At 42.7% G+C, this 24,413-nt stretch overlaps 1 protein-coding gene across 1 annotated transcript in view; it reads left to right on the top strand.

The window, feature by feature from the left end:
- Nucleotides 1-24,413, top strand: part of LOC146856951 (transmembrane protease serine 4-like) — a 75,978-nt gene that overhangs the window by 30,984 nt on the left and 20,581 nt on the right. The window contains exons 4-10 of the mRNA XM_085647421.1: nt 260-412; nt 775-904; nt 2,845-2,949; nt 4,786-4,820; nt 9,385-9,550; nt 18,276-18,436; nt 19,305-19,403. Of these exons, the coding sequence (XP_085503547.1) occupies nt 260-412; nt 775-904; nt 2,845-2,949; nt 4,786-4,820; nt 9,385-9,550; nt 18,276-18,436; nt 19,305-19,403 (849 nt within the window). The remainder of the gene's footprint in view (nt 1-259; nt 413-774; nt 905-2,844; nt 2,950-4,785; nt 4,821-9,384; nt 9,551-18,275; nt 18,437-19,304; nt 19,404-24,413) is intronic.

The raw sequence follows: 24,413 nt of genomic DNA, 5'->3' as shown, positions 1-24,413 counted from the left end.
AGTCTCATGCCATCTCTCTCACTGTCCCTGTCCTGGTAAAGGTTCCCTTAAAAGTGGGATTTTTCTGGTGTCAAAGTCCATCGCTGGCCCAGTACCCCGTCCATGGAGTATGAACCGTCTCACCCCCTCTAGCTCCTGTGTCTCAGCTAAGGTTGTCTTGGACGCGGGCCTACCCCTGTTTCTTGGTGTCTAAGTGACTGCTACCTCAGACCCTCCTACAAGCTGTCTCACTTTATTGTTTCTGCTTTGCTTGTCTCAGTTAAGGTCATCTTGGATAACTACTACTTCTTCTGCACAAAGTCCTTCAAGTTCATCCCACTGAGCAAATGGTGTGATGGGAAGGAAGACTGCGCCGAAGGGCAGGACGAAGCGAACTGCGTGGTGAAGATTGACATCACCACCCCGGCACCATGTGAGTTTGTAGGAGTCATGGCATAGACATGGGAGTTTGAAACCCCTCAAATCATCCGCCTAAGGTGGTGAGGGACTAAACATGAGGGGCCTGGGAGAACTCCTGACAGGCTGGTTCTTGTAAAGAGACAAAATCACTCTCATGTTAGAGGCACCTAACTAGTGACTGGTTTTGACCCTAAACGAGTGCCGCACTGCAGACACCGCTCCTATGAACCGGTGTAAACACTTGTTGAGCTATCCTGTCCCTGATAAGCCTTGGAAAGGTTGTGTGATTGCTCACCTCACTCTGCAGACCCCGTTGTACCCCATCAACTGGCTGAACCTACAGAACTAACATCTTTTCTCTCTCTTTCTCTTCAGTCAGGATCTCAGAAGCACGCTCCATTCTGCAGGCCAACATTCAGCTGAGCGGAACCTGGGGCCTGGTCTGCTTTGACACTTTCAACCAGCAGAGGGCGATAGCAGTGTGCAGAACCCTGGGATTCGACAGGTACTGTCCCGCTTACGGGCAATGGGATCTCAGGCGTGGGTTGCCATGATTGCACTTTATATGTACAGTACATCTTCACTTGCACACATACATTCCCCTACAAGCACATCCATTACAAGCACACAAGCACACGTAGATACGCACTACCAGGCCAACCCTTACACTTTGCTGATTGGGGAGCAGTGAACCACTGCCAACTCTCACCGAAACTTTTTTTAAATGAAAACTTTTTTTTAAAAAACCAGTCCAGTTTCCTTTACGGAAATCGGACTTCTTTAAAAAAGAAACGTTTTCATGTTTCAAAAGCAATCACGGGGATGGTGGTCTGTTGACCTTTGCAGGCCACCATCCCAGTGATTGTGGCCAATCGGAGTGAGTTGCAATTTGCGACCTGTTTAATTAATATTTATTAAGTAGGTTGGACGGACACTCACTCTAAAATGGAATTTTGTGAACTGACCTATTAGAACATAAGTCAGCTCACACAATACAACCATTCTATTTTGCGACTCGCAAATTGCAATTTTTTGCGACTCGCAAAATGGAATGCACAACAGTGTCTGAGACACTGTTTGTGATTCTCAAATGGGTCGCAAGGGACCTGCCTGATTATTATTCATGAGACAGATCGCAATTTGAGACCCATTGAGAATGAAAGGCACTCACAGGGATGGTAAACACAAGGAGATGATGGACGGAGCGCTGAAAAGGAGCGCTGAAACTTTTCGGACACTCACCCCCAGTCACAGATCTGGGTTGAATCCATCATTGTTCTTTAGCTCACTTTGCCACCCCAGTTCAGACACAGCTATATGCAAATCAGTCTTGACCCTGTGCCTCATGGGAACACTCCAGCCCGAACTACCAAGCCAGGTCTTCCCTGGTCCTGAAACAAGCATCCTAGGACTGGTTTCGGGCTAATACGGATGGTGACACATCGCACATACTAATGTGCAAAAATAGCCGCAATGCAGATAGGCTAAAACTATAGATGCTCGTATGCACAAACAGAAGCCATATATATGCACACATCGATACCCAAAATACTGAATCACACACTCACGCACACGCTCTTGACCATGCTTAAAAATCACATAGCCATAAACTCACACATTGAAAGATATGCACATACACAAGCACCCATATAAACACATGTGTTCATTCTCAGACACACGCAAGCGTACATCCTTGCGTGCGCGCACACAAACCCAAGTGCACGCCAGTGCACAGACATGCAGGCTCACATGCTTCCAGAAACCAAATGTGTTTGACGTTAATTTCTAGATTCACTTAAAAAGTCCGTAAAAGTTTAGAAATGATCTTTTTGTTCAATTTCATAAGTGGTGTGGTGGGGTAGGCCTTCAGATTAAAAGTTAAACAGTTGGCCTCACCAGTCCTCTTTCCACAGTGTCCAAGAGCTGTAAAAAGCACAAGAAAGGCCTTCACAAACTTCTGGCCCTCAGAACCCAACATAGGAGAGTATAATTCCCCTTGGGCCAAAACTTCTCAGCTCCAGATATTTTATGTTAAGCCATGAATTGGTTTTCGTGGGGGTGTAAGGATGGTAATAATCATGAGGTGATCTAGTAAATCTCAGAGGGGCCCTGGGGGGTTTAGGGGGGTCAGTGATCAGCCTGCTTCCGAATAGTGTTTACCCAAGGTGGTCTAGGAAACCCCAGAGACCACCCTCCTGCTGACTGGTCTGTGTACCTCAGAGGTTCATGCAAAGGCTCAGTTATTGTTTAATACTAAGGTGGAAGTGATGCACACACGCTTCCATTCTCAGCAGACATGGGGGAGGAGGCGGGGCGAAATATCAAGAGTTTAGGGAGAAAGAATAACACAGTTGAGTGTGGGAGGTGGCAGGATAGGTGCTCTGGTCTCTGGGGTACATCAGACAAGACTGCACCCCACTGGTAACATGTGTTCTTCTCTTTCAGTGAGCCGACTTTCTCTGGCGTGGCGGTGACGGACATCACAGTGAACCTTCCCTTCAGCACGGTGGATGTCACAAGCAACGGGGGGACCCTGGCGTCAAGGAGAGAGTGAGTGCACCCCTTCTGCCTCAGCCTCACTCGGGAAGCAGCCCATCATTCTCCAAAGGGCCCCATGAACTAGCCACCCAACAGGCCTTTCACTTAGAATTCACGTTTTAATTGGTCAGGTGCTTCGAAGCGCACCGATCTTCTGGGGAATATGGAGACCCCCTGGCTGGGCCAAAGTTAGTGAGATGTTAGGGCAGACACACATGTGATTGACTCTGGCCCAGCACTTTGGAGGCCGTGTAGCTCTGGAAAATCTCTTGGTGCCCAATAGACACTATCATCCTCTTCCCCACAGGTCAACAACCGATGAAGTGTGGCTCAACAGTTGGAATACTATGCCTGTGTACTAATGTTTGACGCAATTCAAGACATAAACCAAAGTTGCTGCACAGTGTTGCGTGAGACGGAGAGAGTAGAAATGTGCCATATCTACTAAAATATAGCGCACTTCTGTTCCATTCTAGTGCTGGCCCACTTTGTGCTGCCTAGCACCAACACAGGCACCTAGGCGCCATTCTGTAAGTGTGCCTTCATTGCAACCAGGATTGTTTTTGTGCAGGAAGGGGTCACTTCATGCTCGAAACAATCAAAAGAGGAAATATTGAAGAGAAAAAAATATTTTTCTCCTTCTAATGCCATCCTCTTGTGAGCTGTACCGAAATGGCACCATCCCAGGTTTACAAACCTTTGCAAATCTGGAACTGCATCAAATCCACGGATGGATGCACAGGAATGCCCATGCTCCACCTCTGGAACGCCTACCAGCTTGAAATGTAATGTATTGCAGTGCAAGTTGCTGTGTTACATTACTTTACAACATCATGCAAAGCAGCTCAAATCCCCCCCCCTGCGTGGCTTTGTAAATCTTACTGAAGCCTTTGCATTGGCTGTGCTTTTCTTGCACGACACAAGGATAACATATTGGCTCAGTAAATCTAGGCCTATATGTGTGCATGGCTTGTGGTGGTTTTGTGTGGTTTTTAGCTGCAAAATTAAATATCAAATGAAGGGGAGTGGAAGGCTAGTGTTTCAGGTGTGCATCCATAAAGGGTCCATGAAGGGGTCTGCTTGCCCCCAAAAGGTGGCGCCATACATAGGGTAAATGTTAAACTAGGCCAGTGTGCAGCTGAGGGTGGGATAGAATGGGTATTAGTCATTCTGTGTCACGTGTCTGCTGGGATGGCTTGTGTGACTCAACAGAGGGACGTTAAATTGTGGCCCATCAGTTTGGAGTGGACTCTCTCCTTTGTGACTGATTTGCATATGGTTAGTCCTTCTCTTTAATGGCACAGATGAGCTAAAAACAATGGAGTGGAATGAGCCCAGAAAAACTGCCATTGGTTTGAAAGGAATCATGCATTCCCATCCGTCACCTACCTAGGAGCTGGCATAGCTACCTGCAACAGGCATGTTTAAAATGCTCCGCCTGTTAAAGCTTGGACCTTCTTCAATATTTTTATCAAAGCTCCTCTAACATACAAAAAATGGGCCCTTGTTAATTCTTGAATAGGAGTGACCCAGTCAATCACAATCCACACAAGCGATCTCAGTTATAAGTTCCTGAACTTGTGATTTGGGTGTGGAAAGTTCAAAAATCTGCATTTTATGTCTTATTTTTAGGACAGAGTTCGGAATATGTTGTTGGATTTTATTGAAACTATCCCATCTGACCGTGTGGCTTTCATAATGAGGTCCTTCGAGCCACTCCCTGACTAGCTGGCCCTGACTTCACTGGCCCTAAAGATGCATGTATTTCATGGAGTGAGGTCATTCATGCATTTCACATCTGTAGAAAAAGCCCTTTTTAATCTTCATCTCTCTGTATTTCTTCCTCAGGAGCTGTCAGTCGGTTGTCTCTATCAGCTGTCAAAGTAAGTACCTCTCTTTACCTCTCTGTGCTCTCCCACCTTGGCATGATGGGTAAAATGTATCAAGTATCGAAAAAAGAGGGAGTTACCCTAATTCTGAGAGACGGGACGGGGTAGAACTGTAGAAAAAACACAAAAGTCCCTATTCAAGAGTTAAAAGTTTTGGGCAAAATTCTCCGTGTATATTAGAGCATGCCTCAATATGGATCATGTGCTGAACAAACCAACAAAGTCAAGTGGAACTATACATTCTTTTTCATTGGATATATCAGTGTGCAGTAATTATTTTAACAAATTACATTGGGGAAGTGATCAGGGCATAAATATCAAATGTATTTTATAAAAACATATTTTCAAAGAAAAGGGAAAAAAGGACATCGCAATTCTCACAAGATTAAAAACATCTTCTCGTCCGAAAAGTTACAAAATAAATGTTGTAGACATATATGATTACACATTCGAATAAATAACAAGAAAACTTTTTTTAAGTTGACACGGCATTTCGGTGAAACGTTTCTTCTTCACCTTCTTCAGGACAAAGTTTTCATAAAAAGGTCTATTCGAGTTTCATTGAGATCAAGGCTTCTCTTAGATTTGAGTCACTTGATTTCGTTATCGTGGAACGCAGAAGCTCATCCGCAGGTAATGCGAAAAAAAGGGTTGACCTTTAGATTAGTACATAGTCCTTTAAATTCGTTTGTTAGAGCCACCAGAAGTTCAAATTAAAATTCAAGGTCGCTGAGAATATAGGCCGATTGAAAACTAAACTGCATTAAACCAATTAGATGCACCGTGAGTTTCAGTTTGGCTTTTAAAGGTATCTGCGTTTTCAACATTGGCGATACTCTTATCCAGTCGCTTGGAATTGGTGCTAGAGCATTAAAATAAAATAAAATAAGAAACAGGCAGCCTTCCTGCTCTAACTAACTTCTTCCGGGAAGCCTGACCAATGGTTTTTTTAAAAAAAGTTTCAATTTAAAAACGTTTCAGTGAGAGTTGGCAGTGATTCCCTGCTCCCCAATCAGCAAAGTGGAAAATAAGTTACCACCCTAACTTAGGAATCCGTACCTTTTCAATTGTTTGCAACTAAAATTCCATTTGCAAACCATTGATATATCTGGGACTGAGTCACAATTTGGACGAGACGTCCACAACACGCCTCTTCCAAGTTGCCATTCAGTATCCAGTTTCAATTCCATTTTAGGAGCCGGTGAAACTTTACCAACTCCTAAAATGGGTTTTGTACATGCAAAATAATGTTTTTGCGGTCACAAACTCCGAAATGGAGTGTTTACATCTGCAAGTCTAGTGTAATATATCTTGCCCAGAGTTCATAAGTGTATCTGTCTTGGGAATTCTCAGTGTGTCAGTGGGAATCGCTGTGCCATGTCATCTTTGCCCTCTAAACCCCAATCTCTGTGCAAACACAGGGATAGAATAACTAGTTGTGTGATAATTATTACACCCTCACACTTCCCCGTGATAGATTCTAATAGGTCAAACCTACTGAAATTTATCAAGGAAAATGACATTTAAGGGCTGTACCCAGGTCTGATTTTCAGCATAGCAACTCTCTATCTAAATATGTAGCACTTGGAGTCACTTTATATAGATTTATCCTATGTATCTGTCCTTGAATACTGACATGAATACAATCCTCCCAGACCTACACTCAAAACCCCTAATTGGAATGTGCATGTGTGTAGATATGTATTCTCTTCTATCGGTGTTTGTATTTGTATATGTATAGTCTGTGTATGTAGCTGTGTGTATGTGGCTTGAGAATAGGGCCGAAATATATGATTAGGAGGCTAGCCTGAAAATTGACTGATTCCCAGCTGCTCCCTATCACCTACGGAAACATCAGCTATACATCATATATGTACACCTCTGCACCGTCCTATCTACACTCCTCTATGTAGACATCTGTATATTTTGTCATTTAAGCTAACATCGCCTTTATATTGTCTAAGTGCACTTCGTATATGCATATTCTGTGTATATCTCAGCATCACATTGTCTACGTATACCTCTACTCCTTATGTTCAGTGTATACATATGCTGTTTATAGCCTCTACACAGACCTCTGCTCCTTATTGTCTTCTGCTTCTCTGCTACACATCTTGTACCTATAGCTCTGTTGTATGTTGTATACTATACCACTGCTACACATGTTGTACAAATATATCTGCTTTATATTGTCTACTACACATGGTGTACATACATCTCTGTTTATGTTGTCTACTACACCTCTGCTACACACGGTGTACATATTTATCAGTTTTATATTGTCTACTACACCTCTGCTACACATCTTGTACATATATATTTGTTTTATGTTGTCTACTACACCTCTGTTACACATCTTGTACATATATATCTGCTTTATATTGTCTACTACACCTCTACTACACATGGTGTACATACATTTCTGCTTCATATAGCCTACCACACCTCTGCTACACATGGTGTACATATATATCTGCTTTATAGTGTATACTACACCTCTACTACACATGGTTTACATACATCTCTGCTTCATATAGCCTACCACACCTCTACTACACATGGTGTACATACATATCTGCTTTATATTGTCCACCACACCTCTGCTACACATGGTGTACATATATATCTGCTTTATAGTGTCTATTACACCTCTACTTCATATGGAGTACATACATCTCTGCTTCATGTAGTCTACTACACCTCTACCACACATGGTGTACATACATCTCTGTTTATGTTGTCTACTACACCTCTGCTACACATGGTGTACATATTTATCAGTTTTATATTGTCTACTACACCTCTGCTACACATCTTGTACATATATCTCTGTTTTATGTTGTCTACTACACCTCTGTTACACATCTTGTACATATATATCTGCTTTATATTGTCTACTACACCTCTACTACACATGGTGTACATACATCTCTGCTTCATTTAGTCTACTACACCTCTGCTACACATGGTGCACATATATATCTGCTTTATAGTGTATACTACACCTCTACTACACATGGTGTACATACATCTCTGCTTCATATAGCTTACCACACCTCTACTACACATGGTGTACATACATATCTGCTTTATATTGTCCACTACACCTCTACTACACATGGTGTACATATATATCTGCTTTATAGTGTCTATTACACCTCTACTTCATATGGAGTACATACATCTCTGCTTCATGTAGTCTACTACACCTCTACCACACATGGTGTACATACATCTCTGCTTCATATAGTCTACTACACCTCTACCACACATGGTGTACATATATATCTGCTTTATAGTGTATACTACACCTCTACTACACATGGTGTACATACATCTCTGCTTTATATTGTCTACCACACCTCTACTACACATGGTGTACATTTATATCTGCTTTATATTGTCCACTACACCTCTACTACACATGGTGTACATATATATCTGCTTTATAGTGTCTATTACACCTCTACTTCATATGGAGTACATACATCTCTGCTTCATGTAGTCTACTACACCTCTACCACACATGGTGTACATACATCTCTGCTTCATATAGTCTACTACACATTTACTACACATGGTGTACATACATCTCTGCTTTATATTGTCTACCACACCTCTACTACACATGGTGTACATATATATCTGCTTTATATTGTCCTCTACACCTCTGCTACACATGGCGTTATTACATCTGTGCTTTAAATTGTCTGCTACACCTCTGCTACACATGGTGTACATACATCTCTGCTTCAAATTGTCTACCACACCTCTAGTACACATGTGTACATATATCTCTGCTTCATATTGTCTACTACACCTCTACCATACATGGTGTACACACATCTGTGCTCCACATTGTCTACTTCACCTTTGATTCACTGTACCTCTACTACACATCGTCTATGTACACCTCTACTTTATATCCTATGCATACAGGTCTGCTCTATATTCTCTGCTACACCTCTGTTACACATTATCTATGTACACCCCTGTACCCCTGTACTATATCCCAATGCACTTCTATAAATAATAACCATTACACACACCTACATCTTCTCTATAGCCTCTACAAAATCCATTCCTCTGTACTGTTCACCTCTCCTATACATTGCCTATGTACAGCCCTTCTCTATGTTTTCCACATACATCACTGCTAATTATCATCTAAATAACACATATATGGTGAGTTCATGCTATATTATCGAGGGGGCCAACCCTTGTTTCTTCTGTGGTGCACACCTTTATTAAATGTGCTTGACGATTACATATTTACGGTTGTAGGAATGTCATTTTCCCCTTTTGGCCATATGGTTTTCCTTCCCTGGTGGTTGGTTGTCTACTCCTGTGCTAGGGAGTACAGAATATATTTTCTCAAAAAGAGAAGCATCCACCCTTAGCTGCTTGTGACTTGGGGATTCCTCAAGTCAATCTCTAGCCTGGGTCATGATCTGAGATTGGATGTTGCACTGTTTCTGCTTCATGTTCAAGGTTTGCTCTTGTCCGCAGCTATGTTTGGCTGTGTAAACTGAACTTACTCCTGTGTGTTTTTGTACAGACTGTGGCTCAGGGGCGAATCGAGCAGCGCGTATCATTGGCGGCGTCAGCTCCTCCATCAAGAGCTGGCCCTGGCAGGTCAGCCTGCAGTACCAAGGATCACACATCTGCGGGGGCAGCATCATCAACCGGAAGTGGATCGTCACTGCAGCCCATTGTTTCCTTGAGTAAGTAAAGATGGGTTCCTCTCTCCACTTCACCTCAAGAAGATGACTATTGAGGAACCAATGAGCAACACTCAAAAGTCAAAATTCGATTTATTGTTTGATTTGTTAAAATCATTACAATTCCCCATCCCTATTTACATAAAAGTCATGATAAAATTGCATTACATTTTTAAAAGGCGTTACGTTAAATATGTTTACAGTAATTCCTACTCCCGAAAACATTCTCATTGGTGCCTATGTAACGGCAATATTATACTCCGGTGGGGGGTACAAATTGAAGTTAAATAACAAAAAATAAAAAATGTAAGGACCCCTTGCAATAGAGAAATATTTTGTTACTGCCCTAATATTACAGGCTTTAATGAACTTTGCTGCCTATTTGCAGCTGGCAAAGGGGCATAACTTACTGTCCACTTAATTATTATGATTGATTGACTGTAAAAAGATGACTACAATCCAAATTGCTCGCCGTCAGCCTGATATAAAAGTTTTCTGACCATTGTCATATATTTGACGCCTCGGCAGGCCAAGATGATGGACGTGCCCTCCAGCCATCTTATTACCGCTTGCCTACTCGAGCGAATGTCCAGGGCATTAAAAATAAGTTTTAAACACTGTCTCCTTTGGGGCAAAACAGCTGTGCAGGCACATAATAGGTGGATTAGAGATTCTGATTTGTAACCGCATAGTCGGCAGTTCTCGGATAAAAAAGACTTTTTCCAGATTGGGTACAGGTCTTTTGAATCGTGCACACCCATTCTGAAATTTGTGAAAGTCCTTTTTAACTGCTGGCTGAAATGGGCAGATAAATAAGCTGGAGGCCTTAAGGTTTTGTACGAGTTGATGACTGTCCACCCATGCCGGCGCTTGCTGAGTTCTCTTTTGTCTGCCAGCAGGGATTTCCCTTTCGCTGAAGCATTTGCAGCTTTGCTGAAACTTTCTATATCGTCCCCATTTTCCCATGCAGTTTGTAGTTCCAGCGCGTCCAAAGATGTTTTCAGGAAGCTGCCCCATGACATCGGTATTTCGACGTTCATCTGGTCCCTAATTTCGTCCCAACATAATCTGTTCATAGAGTCAGAGGCAGAGGAACGAAATTTATGACACAGTTTGACAAAACCACTCATTCCTTGGAATTTTTGGTGCTGAAGGCCAAATTCCAAATGGACCTGGGCAGGAGATGCAGATTTTGGCAACGCAAAGACGGCCTTGTAAATCCTTAACAGGAGCTCGTTTAGTATGTTAGCTTCCTTACCACACCAGGTGGCTAAACCATATGATAAACTAGGCTGGATTTGTGCGGCCATTATTTTTAGCAAATAAGTATAGTTCGGGCAATCGATTTTTTTGCGTAGAAGCCTATACGCATATATTAATGATTGGGCTTTTGCTTTGAGAGCTAATTTATGATCTTTGTAAGAGGCATTTTGCCCTATTATTACGCCAAGATATTTATAGGAATGCTGTTCTTCCACTGTTGCCCCATTAGCCGACCATTTAAATCTTGCTTTTTTATGAACCACTAAACGAATAATTTTTGTTTTTTCTTTGTTTAATTCGAGTTGCTCCTGCTCCAGGTAGGTTGCTAAATTGTTTATAGATCTCTGTAAACCAATTGGGGTTTGGCTCAGCAATACAATGTCGTCTGCGTATTGTAGAATGGCGACTGACTCGTTGGCCAATTTTGGAGGATGGCAATCGGCTTTTTCAAGGTGCGGTGCAATGTCTGAAAAAAACAAATTAAAAAGACTAGGAGCTAGAGCGCATCCTTGTTTCAAGCCTTGCTGCATGTGGATTCTGGAAGTTGTACTATAACCGTCGCCCAACTTTACTCTGGCCCAATTATCCGAGTATAAGATTATTATGGCGTTAAGCATTGTGCTCGGCAATCCCCAAGCCTTGAGTTTCTTCCAAAGATGACCCCTGTTAACTCGATCAAAAGCGGATTTAATATCCACAAAGCATGCGAATAATCGCGATTTCTTTTTTTGCACTTTATCAATTAAAAGTGCTAAAATAGTCAAGTTAGTTAGGGTGCCCATCCCTTGCCTAAAGCCCGTCTGGAACTTTGGAATTTTATTCTTCTCTTCCATCCAGTCTTGAAGCTGGGCCAGCAGGCAAGAAGCATAGAGCTTGGCTTCCACGTCTATCAATGAGATCAATCTGTAATTACCTGGATTGCTGTGGTCACCCTTTTTAGGTCTCGCCTAGCTATTGCGTAGCAATCGCAATGCGAGACTCTAGTAAGAGGGGCTCCCAAAAGTGCTCCCAAAAGTGGATTGCATGGCGAGCACGCGCACAATCACGTGCATCGTGCCGCCATGCAATCTGTTTGGGGAAGCGCTTCAGCCCACTGGCGCCCTCGGCATCAAACTTCAAAGGGTCCGCTTCCCCTCCTTTCATTTCCGTTCACTCTTTCTTCCGTGCCTTCTCTTGCCCACTATTCTCCTCCGTCGTCTTCCGCTACTCTTTCTTCCTCTTATTTAAAGTGCGCTGTTCTTAAGTTACTAAGCAATTCAAAGTGCCGGGTGTTGGCAGGATCATTAACAAAAGAATGTTTTGCTTCTCAGCCTCTGGGGCTTTAAGAGCGACAAACGTCGTGTAGTCTGGCTCCATCGTTCAGTTGTTCAAGGAGTGTCTTCAAAAACAAAAACAATTGTATTGATTCATCAGAGCTAAGTAATGACCTTACTTAATGTGTAAAATACAATTAGGGCTCCCGGTTTTATGGTATTTATTTTTTTCACATTTCCGTCTGTATTTATCCATATTTATTTTTGGTCAACTTTATCTGTATTTATCCATATTTATTATGGGTTTGGTGAAAAAAATAAAGCTGAAACTGGTATATTTCCGCATTTATTTAACCAATAAATATACAATCACACTTGAATGCCTGCCAGGTTTCAGGGATATGAATACCTGCAGAGATAAATTAATGCACTTATATGAAAATATGCACATTTCAGTATCAGCCTAGTGCATATCTACTGCTGTTTAAGCCTCTTTACTAAAATTCCTTTTATTTTTAACCCCCTTACCTATCATTCCACACAGTTATTGGCCTGGCAGTCATGGTAAAGTGTATTTATAATCACTCAAAAAGTACCCAATTTACGTTTTTATCCACATTTAAAAATAAATACAGACAAGAAATTAAATGGTTTTCTCTCTGTATTTATCTGTAAAAATCAGTAAAAACAGAAAACTGGGAGCCTTTAATACAATGAAAGTGTGAGGCACCTTGTGGCTTCTTTAGCATGGTCTTTGCAAGCTAAAATTCCACTCGCTCATGCCAAGAAAATGTGCACTTAGCGTTATATTTTGCTTTGAGTTGCTATGGGAACTCCCTTGGCACTGAAGCTAATGGGTATCCAGCCACGTATTTCCTTATGGGATTATACTCATTTTAATCTCATTCTTGTACTCTGTTGAAAGCAACCCTCTCCTCGTCCCTTTGACACCAGTCCTGGATTGGGGGGGGAGGGTGTACATTTTCACACACAATCCATTGTGGGTGCCTCTGACTGACCCTTTCCTCGCTGTAGTGATTTTGGGTCCATTCCTATCGGGGACCTCTGCAGACCCAGCTGGGGTTCCCCTTTCATCACCCTTTTGTTGATTTTTTTGCACCACCAAGTGGGCCATTTGTTTTCACAATTCGACATTTTGCTCTAGTCTCCAAAACATAAAACATCTCTTTACACACTTTAACATTTTTTCCACAGGCCGAAGAAATCGCTCCAGCCTTGGATAACGCTTCTAGCATGACCTGTTGTCATTTCTGAACCTGCCAGTATTTTGTCCCACAGGCACGAAATAATTAAAGTTCCACTGTCATTTCTACGTGATGAAGTGCTAAGTGGCACCCACGCTAATACGATGTTTTTGTCATGTTATACTCCCCATTCTTGACATTGTTACTTTACCAGAGCCAGACACATAAACATCCCTGCATTACCTAATGAAGCCGACCCCAGCCTCTCGTGGTAAATTGTGACACGTACATTATTGTTGAGCGCAAACAATTGTCAAAGAATGTAAATATTATATTCCAGACCTCAAGGCATGCTGGAACATGTGGAAATATATACGGAGAACTGGCGTCAGGGGAACAAAATATGAAAAATACGGATCTGATCTCGATTCTAGGGCGCTCGAGAGAACAAGCATTTGCAATGCAATAGGTCTCGCATTTACGCGAGTTTGAGCTATTGACATTGCAAATGACTGCCTTTTATTTAAGTTTTAAAAACAGATAAATGCATTGTCATTTGCAATGTCAATAGCTCAAACTCGCGTAAAAGCGAGACCTATTGCATTGCAAATGCTTGTTAAATATAGGGTGAATAATGTTCCCTTTCCAGGAGGCCGGAACGTTAGATCGTGTATAGATCTCATTAAAGACGTGGGAAAGATGGACAGACCAGAAGGCAGGATCGCTCTTGAAAATAGCATTTGGAAGTCCGTTGGGACCTGCGGCTCCCTTGGTCTTAAATTTTGATATTAAAGCTCTTATCTCCTTTGGATTAGTTAGCTCGTGGCTAAATACTTCTGAGCTTGCTGCATTATCTTCCAAATTATCCAGGTCAGGAGCAGATTGATTTGCCTCCTGATCAGAAAACTGCCCCCTTTGCTCTTCTGTGGTGCCTATTACTGAGTTGCTATACAGGGATTTCACGTGGTGAACCCAAGTTTCTTGACCGATTCCCGCTTCTTGCTGTAATTTTGGGCCCGATGACAACTTGTTTATAATGCCCCAGAAGTCGCTGCTGTTGGACTTCTTACTAGCGGTCAGTAGATATATCCAAGTGCCCCTCTTATGCGCTAATTTTGCGCTCTTCAGGTTCTTCCTGTAATTGCTCCTCAGTTGGCACAGCTTCCATTTTTCTGATTTCCTGCCTGCTTTTGCTGCACGTAGTTGTGATCGCACCTCTCGTGCGAGCCCTCTTTTTTGTTCACTTAGCTCGTTGTTGAACCAGGGCTCTCTGAGCAACACTCATGCAATGCATAGAAAGGCATGTCAGCTTCAGAGAGAAGCCCATGCGAGTACTGCACTAACTCCAGAGTAGGGCCTCGTGAACGCTGCACCATATTGAGCTAATTTCATAGAGTATCCAGTGTCAGCAGTGCACTAACTCCAGAGCAGGGCCTCCTGAACACTGCACTGCAGCATGCTAATTCCAGGGAGTATCCCATGTGAGTTGTGCACTAAATATAGATTAGGACATTGTGTACTTTGCACTATAGCAAGCTAAACCCTGAGAGTAACCCTTGTGAGCACTGCACTAAATCCACATTAGGGTCTCATTCAGACTGCACTGTGTTGAGCTAACTCCAGATAGGAGCCTATGTGAATGCACCCACTCCCAATTAGGGCACTGTTAATGCCGCACTTTATTGAGAAAACTCCAGAGAGCAACCCTTGTGAGCCTTGTCTTAACACCATATTATGGCATTGTCAACGCAGCACTATATGGATCTAATAGCAGATAGAAGCCTATGTGACCACTGCACTAATTCCAATTTATGGCATTTTAATGCTGCACTATGTTGAGCTAACCCCAGATAACAGCCTATGTGACCACTGCATTAATTCCAATTTATGGCCTTGTGAACGCTGCACTATATTGAGCTGACCCAAGATAGAGGCCTATGTGAGCACTGCACTAATTCCACTTTATGGCCTTGTGAACACTGCACTATATTGAGCTAATCCAATAGTGGAGGCCATGTGAGCATTGCATTAACTCTATATGAGGGCCTCATGAACACTGCCCCATGAGGAGCTTACTCCAGGGAGGAACCCATGTGTTTATTGCACTAACTCTAGATGGGAGCATTTCTAATACTGCACTATATTAAGCTGACGTCGGATAGTAGCCTATGTGAGCAGTGCACGAATTCCAATTCATGGCCTTGTGAATGCTGCACTATATTGAGCTAAAGACAGATAGCAGTCTAATTGAGCACTGCACTAATTCCAATTTATGGCCATGCGAACACTGTACTATATTGAGATAACGTAAGATTTCAGCCTATGTGAGCACTGCACTAATTTCAAACTATGGCCTTCTGAATGCTGCACTATTTTGAATTAACACCAGATAGCAGCCTATGTGAGCAGTGCATTAATTACAATTTATGGCCATGAGAACACTGCACTATATTGAGCTAACGCCAGATAGCAACCTATGTGAGCACTGCACTAATTCTAATTTATAGCCTTGTGGACGCTGCACTATATTGAGCTAACAACAGATAGCAGCCTGTGAGAGCACTGCACTGCAAAAATCGTCGTAGACCCAACCAAGATAACCGCTGGTGAAATTGTCGCCCCGCTCGTTAGCGGGCCGAATTCTGTCGCATTGTGCCTTAGCGAGTAAATTTCTACCAGACAAGCTACACCTGGATTTTCAACGCTGAAGTGCCACTAGGAACTTTTTATCGCATCATAAGGTACTGTGGGTTAAAACAGACGCTAAGGTGAATGATTTTGTCGCTAACCTAAGAACTCTTTCTAAAATCATATTCTTGAACTGTGTATGTCATTTTTGTCGTTATTTGGTCTTGTGCTAAGCCTTTATATAAAAGATCACTATTTTTTATATAAATCTAGTGTGGTGTCTATTTGTGGTGTTGTCACTGGGTTATTGTATGTGGTCACAAATGCTTAACCTATAACGCTCCGAGATAGGCCTTGTCTGCTCGCGCCAAGCTACCTAGAGGGTGAGCAGGGGTTACTAGAGGAGAGGGTCCCTGCTTGTCACAAGTTCCTACCTGTGCCAACCAGAGAATCCGGATTCTAACACGGCCTAATTGAGCACTGCACTTATTACAATTTATGGCCTTGTGAATGCTGCACTATATTGAGCTAACGCCACATAGCAGCCTATTTGAGCTAACCTCAGAGGGGAGGCCATGTGAGCATTGCATACACTCTATATTAGGACTTCAGAAACACTCCACCACGTACAGCAAACTCCAGGGAGGAACCCATGCAGGCATTGTATTAACTCTAGATTAGGACATTGTTGACACTGCACTATATTGAGCTACCACCAGATAGTAGCCTATGTGAGTAGTGCACTAATTCCAATTTAAGGCCTTGTGAACGCTGCACTATATTGAGCTAACACCAGAGAGCAGCCTATGTGAGCACTGCACTAATTCCAATTTATGGCCTTGTAAATGCTGCACTTTATTGAGCTAACGCCAGACAGCAGCCTATATGAGCGGTTCGCTAATTCCAATCTATGGCCTTGTGAACACTGCACTATATTGAGCTAATGCCAGCCTTTTGTGAGCACTGCATGAATTCCAAACTCTAGCCTTGTGAGCGCGGGACTATATTGAGCTAACGCCAGATAGCAGCCTATGTGCGCACTGCACTAATTCCCATTTATGGCCTTGTGAATGCCGCACTATAATGAGCCAACACCATATAGCAGCTGATGTGAACACTGCACTAATTCCAATGTATGGCCTTGTGAACAATGCACTATATTGACCTAAGCCCAGAGAGGAGGCCATGTGAGCAGCGCATTAACATTATATCAGGGCCTCGTGAACACTGCACCATGTGTAGCTAACTCCAGGGAGGAACCAATGTGTGCAACGCACTAACTCAAGATTAGGATATTGCTAACACTGCACTATATTAAGCTAAGGTCAGATAGTAGCCCATGTGAGCAGTGCACTAATTCTAATTAATGGTCTTGTGAACTCTGTACTATATTGAGATAACCACTGAAAGTAGCCCATGTGAGAGGTGCACTAACTCTGTATTAAGGTCTCCTGAACACTGCAGCATGATGAACTAACTCAGGGGTGCACTAAATTGGGTTAACTCCAGAGAGAAAGCCCTCTGAGCCACACTGAGACCTTCTGAACACTGCACCTCATTGAGGGTATTCCAGAGAGTAGAACATGTAAGTATGCATTAACACCAGAGTGGGGCCTTGTGAACACTGCACTGTACAGGTAACTAATAAGAGGAGCACGAATGGCCACTGCATTATATTTAGGGCTCCCGGTTTTATGGTATTTATTTTTTTTTCATTTCCGTCTGTATTTATCCATATTTATTTTTTGTGAACTTTATCTACATTTATTTATATTTTTATGGGTTTTGTGAAAAAATTAAAGCTTGAACTGGTATATTTTCACATATATTTATTTCACATATATTTAGTCAGTAAATATGCAGTCATGCTTAAATGCCTGCCAGGTTTCAGTGATATGAACACCCGCAGAAGATAAATCAATGCACATTTCAGTATCAGCTTTGTGCATAGCTACTGCTGTTTAAACCTCTTTAGTAAAATTCCTTTCTTTTTTAACCCCCTGACCTATCAATCCGCACAGTTATTGGCCTGGCAGCCAGGGCAAAGTGTATTTAGAATCACTCAAAAAGCACCTAATTTCCATTTTTATCCACATTTAAAAATAAATACAGACAAGCAAATCCATTGTTTTCTGTCAGAAATTATTTGTACAAATCAGTAAAAACGGAAAACAGGGACCTTACTTATAATGAGTTCCATACAGGGCATTACCATTGAAATGTACAAAATCTTTCCAAATACACAACATCACTATAAAACTACGACACCATGTTGTGCCAGTACATACAATGACTATAAAAATACTGCACTGGTATGAGGTATTGCTTTGCAGTGTACGTCCTCCATGATTATCTAATGATGGTGTTGCTTCATTGCAGGGGGCAGGGACAGACGGAGCGCTGGCGCATCCAGGAAGGCAGGGCCACCCTGAACTATATGTTCGCCACACAGGTGGACAAGATCTTTGTCCACTCCGGGTCCAGGACGAAAGAAAATGATATCGCCCTCGTCAAGTTGAAGTCAGCCCTCACACTGTCAGGTAAGCTACCCCTCTGACTGGGCATTGTGGCGCTTGCGCAGACGCAACTGGCAGGGGAGAGTGGCAAACGCACGCGTCCATGGCCATGACGTAAATTATCAAGTTTACACCCAGGTGAGACAGAGCGGGGAAACCAGATAACTCTTCAATAGTTTAGGAATCATTGTGCCACCCTGGAACCCCAAATCTAGGGGGTTTGGCAGGGAGAAAAGTGACCCAAGGGCTCTGATTGTTATTTGAAAATATGAATGAGGGTGTTTCTGATATTTATGTTCCCCTCACCTTCATTGCTTGATTTTGCTTGTGAGAAAGTGTCACGCATAGTCGTTGAAATGTCACTTATAATTACACTGAAATTATGAAAATGTCGCTAATAGGAATCTGAAACCTTGGCAGATGTGCAGCATGGCCAAATCAGACTTAGAACAGCAGCGTCACAAATCTCGCTTCTAGAGGCGTCCCTCCTGTAGTACACAAAGATGGCCGAAGGGACCCCCCCAGCCTCAACCTTACTTCTTGACCGAATGTTTGCCCATGCGGTTTTAAATCCAAAATTTGTGTTATACGATTGTCTCTGCTATCCAACCTCCGCTCCGAATAAACCACTCTCAGTCTTCCAAAAGAAAGAGGCCAGAACTGGACTGGCAGTCATAACCGCTGCTAGTGTAAAGGCAAACCAAGCTGGATTGGGTACACATTACAACAAAGTGTACAGCGATTTTGAAGGTCCTTTCCAGCAAGGCAGGAGGGTGGGATAAGTCGTCTGCCTGCCACTATGGCAAACAATAACAACAAATATATAGAAAGCTTTGCACTTCAATCATTTCTTAGCCAAAATCCTAAAATTCACTGTTTTCTTCTGTTCTAGATTCAGTCCAGCCTGTTTGTCTGCCAGGCTTCGACAGTCAGGTGCCAGATGATGCCAGGCTATGGGTGACGGGCTGGGGGCACACCACTGAGGGCAGTGGTAAGTACCCTCAAAATAATGTACACATACACACTTCAGTATCAATGATGAAAATGCCTGTGTTGTATCGCTTCTGAGTCATAACTGATAGAAAGTGTCGGATAAGGTACTTTGCCCACAATGACACATTTTTTCAAGTTGTCTCCCTCAACCTCACTTTCTAAATCTCTTAGTACATTGGTAATGCCCCCTAAATCTGTATCTTGAACTTCCACTCGCCACCTTTTTCCCCACATCAATTTACTTCATACACTAATCTCTCTCTGCTCCCTTATCCCTCAATCTACTTTTGATGCAAATATTCTTCTAAAGGCATCCCAAACCACATCACAGTCACACTCGCAACCTCCTCTAAGCCTTCCAAGAAATGAAGAGTCAGTGTCGCAGTAGAGAATACAAACCAAGTCATTTTGCAGCAGAGTCCAGTCAGACTAGCCTCCTTAGATGCTACTGAGGGGACTGACTTTCCCCAGCACAAAGGTAACAGTTATACATTTCTATAACTGGGCAGTGACACGCCCACTCTGTAACTTTCCACAGAGAGACAGTTTAAACAAAGGGGCGCACAAAGATGAGCTAAGAGTCTGAGACCGGGCACACACTATCTCTCCAGCAAGATCATTCTGTCTGTGTCTGCAGTTGGAATAGTGGGAGCGAACCTCTATCTAGGGAAAGGTATGCGTTAACGAGTGACTTTCTCATGCATAGCAAGGTCTAACCTTGGAGACGCAAATGCATCACAGCAGTTTTCTAGCTGAGAGAGCAGAAATGAGCTTCGATCAGTAAGACAAAATGGCATCCGTTAATAAAATGGAGCCATGAATGCTAACTTAGTGCAGAATGAAGCATGAGCAATAGGATAATAACATTCCAATTCCAACACTCCTGCCTCTTCTCCGCCTTTCAGTATTTAGCATCATTCCACTCATCCCTACTCCAACTGTCTCTTAACGATCATTTTTTGGAATGAAAGCCTTAAACCTCCACCAACCACTTCCAACCCCCTTCTCTATTTGTTCCATCATTAACTATTCCCCTTTCTACTCCACCGTCGATCTGTTGTCCCTTGTATAAACCTTCCTCGTTCTGCTTACCATCCTCATCACTTCCAGTCCTCTAACGCCCCCTCCATGATTTATCACCAAGCTTACTCTCCCATGGATCATCTAACCCCATCTTCAAAATACCCCAACCTACTGTCACTTCCTCTCTTTCCCATCATGTTCCTTCTACCCCCTCGTCAGCTCTCACCTAGCATCAAATTGCCACTTTTGGGCTCCTAGGTTGCCTTTTTACCCTCTTCATGATCTTCTGAGACACCTGCCATCGGCACGCAGTATAAAAGGACAACTTTGCCATGGTCTTCTCCTCCACCCTCACACCAGGATAAATTCTCTTCCCAACTTTCTCTTTCTCATTTCTAACCCTTTTACTCCTTGACCTGACACAACTTATGCTTACTACACCAGCTAACACATCTTGTTCCATCTCACACTCCCAAGTCTAGCCTGACCCCAATAACCTGGTTAAGTCTCTATTTGACCTATTGGCTCAGAAAGGAGAACACCCACTAAACTCCTCTTCTTCTTTAACATCGACTTCTTCCACTTCTCCTTCTTTATTTCCCCCCTCATCGTGCCCATCCTTCTAATTTTTTACACACTTGAACTGTTTGCTGATCAAAACACATTCAGTGCACAAGAACCAAAACATCTTCAGATGGAAATCACACTAGATAGTCTGAACTACTCTCCATAACTCTTCACCATTAAGACATGGCTCAAAAATGATGTTTCACTCATAGTCGATAAGGCAATTCCATCAGGGTATCAAATTAACACATGTAATTGCCGTGGGAAGGCCAGAGGAGGCTTAGCATTTATCTTCAAAGGATCAGTCAAAGCACATACACGTATGTGGTTGTGAATCATTGATAGCCCATGGAACACCCACCACTCCTTTCTTATGCGCATTCCCATCAATCTACGGACCCACCGTTAAACAACTTTGTAATCTCTGACATCTCCCGAAACCTTACCCACCTCTGTATGCTGGGTGGCCCGAACATTTGGTTCCAACATGTTTGCCCGCCACAGCCAAGAATCGTTAAAAAAAAAAAACTGAAACTCTCAACTTCTCCACATTAGACACTGGTACGACCCACACAACTGGCTACACACATGACACAATCTTTATCATACCAGGTGCCATCTTGGTCCTAGAAACAAATTGATCTTCTTAGAGCAAACTCCACCTTATCTCTTTCACTTCCAAGGTCCCTCCAAGACCAAATGCTACCACTGCATTGATCTCAATGATCTAGAGACACTGGAATAAACTCGACCTCTGAAACTTGAGTGTTACCACTCAGTGCCCTCACCACGGAACCAAATAAGAAGTCAGCCAGCTATATGAATGCTCTCCAAAAGCTTCAACAAACTCATTCCTCTCAAACCATTCACACCTCGTAAACAACAGTTTAAGATGTAGTAAAGGAATAAAGCAGATTAAATTGCAAATAGTTTCACTAACATCAATAGAAGAAATCCAGAAATGTTCAACAAAATCTGTCTTTCGGGACTTGACAGGAGCTACAAATCCTCCATCAAGATAGCAGAACAGCTACACTGCTCCAATTGGATCTACAGTGCCAGTGACAAGGAAACTCCACAGAATCCTTACAGAATTCTGCACCCTCGGTGCACCTGTGCAAAGACTCGTCTGTCTCAAGGCTTTTGTAACTCTGTTACAGTTCATCTTGTGGCCAAAACCAATATGATAGAATTTCATCTCACTAACAAAAGAGGCGCACAGCCAACTGATACCAAGAAAAAGAAGACTGCGTTGACTAGCAGACATCGGACACTGCTTTCTTAAAGAAACTCTCAGCATCAGAATTCCTTGATCTGGTCGAGCCTAGTGGACCTGCAGGTTAACCATCAGACCCTTGTCCAGCACAAATCTTCACGATAGTGTTTGCCACTCATACTACTCATCAAGAAGAGGAACCCTGGCCCACCCAGCTGACTCAGCAAGCACCAGGCTATATTGTGAATTCAACTTTCTTGGAAAGCTTATTGAAAGAGTAGAATTTACTCAAATCTCTGACTACCTTGAAGAAAACAAACTGCTCTCAGATCACTAATCACAGGTGACCAGATACATCTGAAACTAGACACCCAGGGGAGTCCATGGTAGTCGGCGTGTGTGAATACCTCTAACTCTTCGCACCAATAATGCCCAGCTCAACTCAAACCTTGGCTTAAAGCAAACATTTTCCTGGCATTTCTGAGAGTAAGTTAGAATTAATTCATCCCAAACCCTACAACACTACTATGATCCCCAAAATAACCCTTTCTAGACTCTTCCCTCCTCTACCCCTCCTTGCATCATCTCGTACCTCTTGTACTAATCAGATCTCCCAAACAAGCCTCTCTAAACCCTTCCCCCTCCCCCTAAAGTCTCTCTTTTATCCCTCCACTTTTCATTTTCAATCCAGATAACAGACTAACATGTCCACCACTCAAATTAATTTCATATTTCCCATTACTAATTCCTCACTAATCCAGTTTTGAGTTCCGGAGTAGCGTGCTACCTGCTGAAAAGCGCTTCAACACCTCATCAGGGGTAGCAAGCACTATATAAATGCAAACCATTTCCCTCCTCTATCCCTCCACTATCCTTCTTAATCCAAATAACAGACTAACATTTGCACCGCTCAAATTAATTTCTTATCTCACTATACTAATTCACCACTAATCCTTTATGGGTTCCTGAGTAGCGTGCTACTTGCCAAAAAAGTTCAACGCCTCGTCAGGTGTAGTAAGCGATATATAAATGCAGTTACAATACAATAAAATACAATAGTCCAACCTCTAACATTTGCCAACAAAATATGGCTGTGTTCTAGAAAGTGCTTGGTCATATCGACTTCACTATTTAATCTGTTCAAGGCTCAATTAACTTAAATGGTATTCTGCAACTGGATTTGTTTTTATCTATAGGACCATCAGCTGAATGTGTGATTCCTCTGCTACTATAATTACATTATTAACTCTGTTATGGACCACCTGGAATGAAATGTATTTTTGATCAGTTGGAGTTTTGTTTAAACAGCGCTACCGCTACATTATTCTGTCTGTTTAAGGTTCACCTAAATCAAAATGTATACTTGATGAACTACCCATGGTTTGTGTGACGATTGTTCTCTTGACGTTTTTTAACCACCCCTGGGTGGAACCAAAGTTTATACTACATTCTCCAAACTGCTCCTCCTTCAAACTACTTATCCAGAGTTAACAACCTACTCCTCCAGGCACTTCTTTGTGTGCCTTTGTAATTAGCATTTACTGTATATTTCAAACATCTTCAAAGATAATAGGTACCTGTGTACGTGGCCATGTCACTTGTCACGTTTTCTCCTACACCCACATGTAGGCCAGCGGTGGATCCTCTGCTATGTTGAGGGAGCGTCACCCCATCCCACACCCGCCAGCACCCTCAAAAACTTGAATATAATAAAAGGGGTTTTAAACTCGTTTTCTTATAGTTTTATTTTTCTTCTAACTAAATGTGCAGAGTCTTGGGGGATGGGGCCAGAGGATTGACAGACACTGAGGGGGAGTAGTATGCACTACCTTCAGTGTACATGTGGGTTTGCCAGCCGTCTTACGACAGCAAAACCGGCGTGCACACTGAAGCTGTCTCCAACCCGAGCTGCTCTCATGCTGCATGAAAGCGTTACAACGAACAAATGATGGACGGAATGCTGACAATGCAGACATTCTCCCCCAGTCAAGAGATCTGGGTTAAATCCATCGTTCTTTTGCCCACTACACCACCCCAGTTCAGACATGGCCATATGCAAATCAGTCTTGACCCTGTGCCTCATGGGAACAGTCCAGCCGAACTGCCAAAGAACGGTGATGGATCAAACCCGGATCTGTTGACTGGGTGTGAGTGTTTGATTGGTTCTGATGCTCCGTCCATCACCACCCCCTTTTGTACCGC

Source organism: Triturus cristatus, chromosome 3_2 (assembly GCF_964204655.1).
Source record: "Triturus cristatus chromosome 3_2, aTriCri1.1, whole genome shotgun sequence".
Lineage (NCBI taxonomy): Eukaryota > Metazoa > Chordata > Amphibia > Caudata > Salamandridae > Triturus > Triturus cristatus.
Note: the sequence above shows the minus strand (reverse complement) of the source record. Positions and strands in the feature narration are given on the sequence as shown.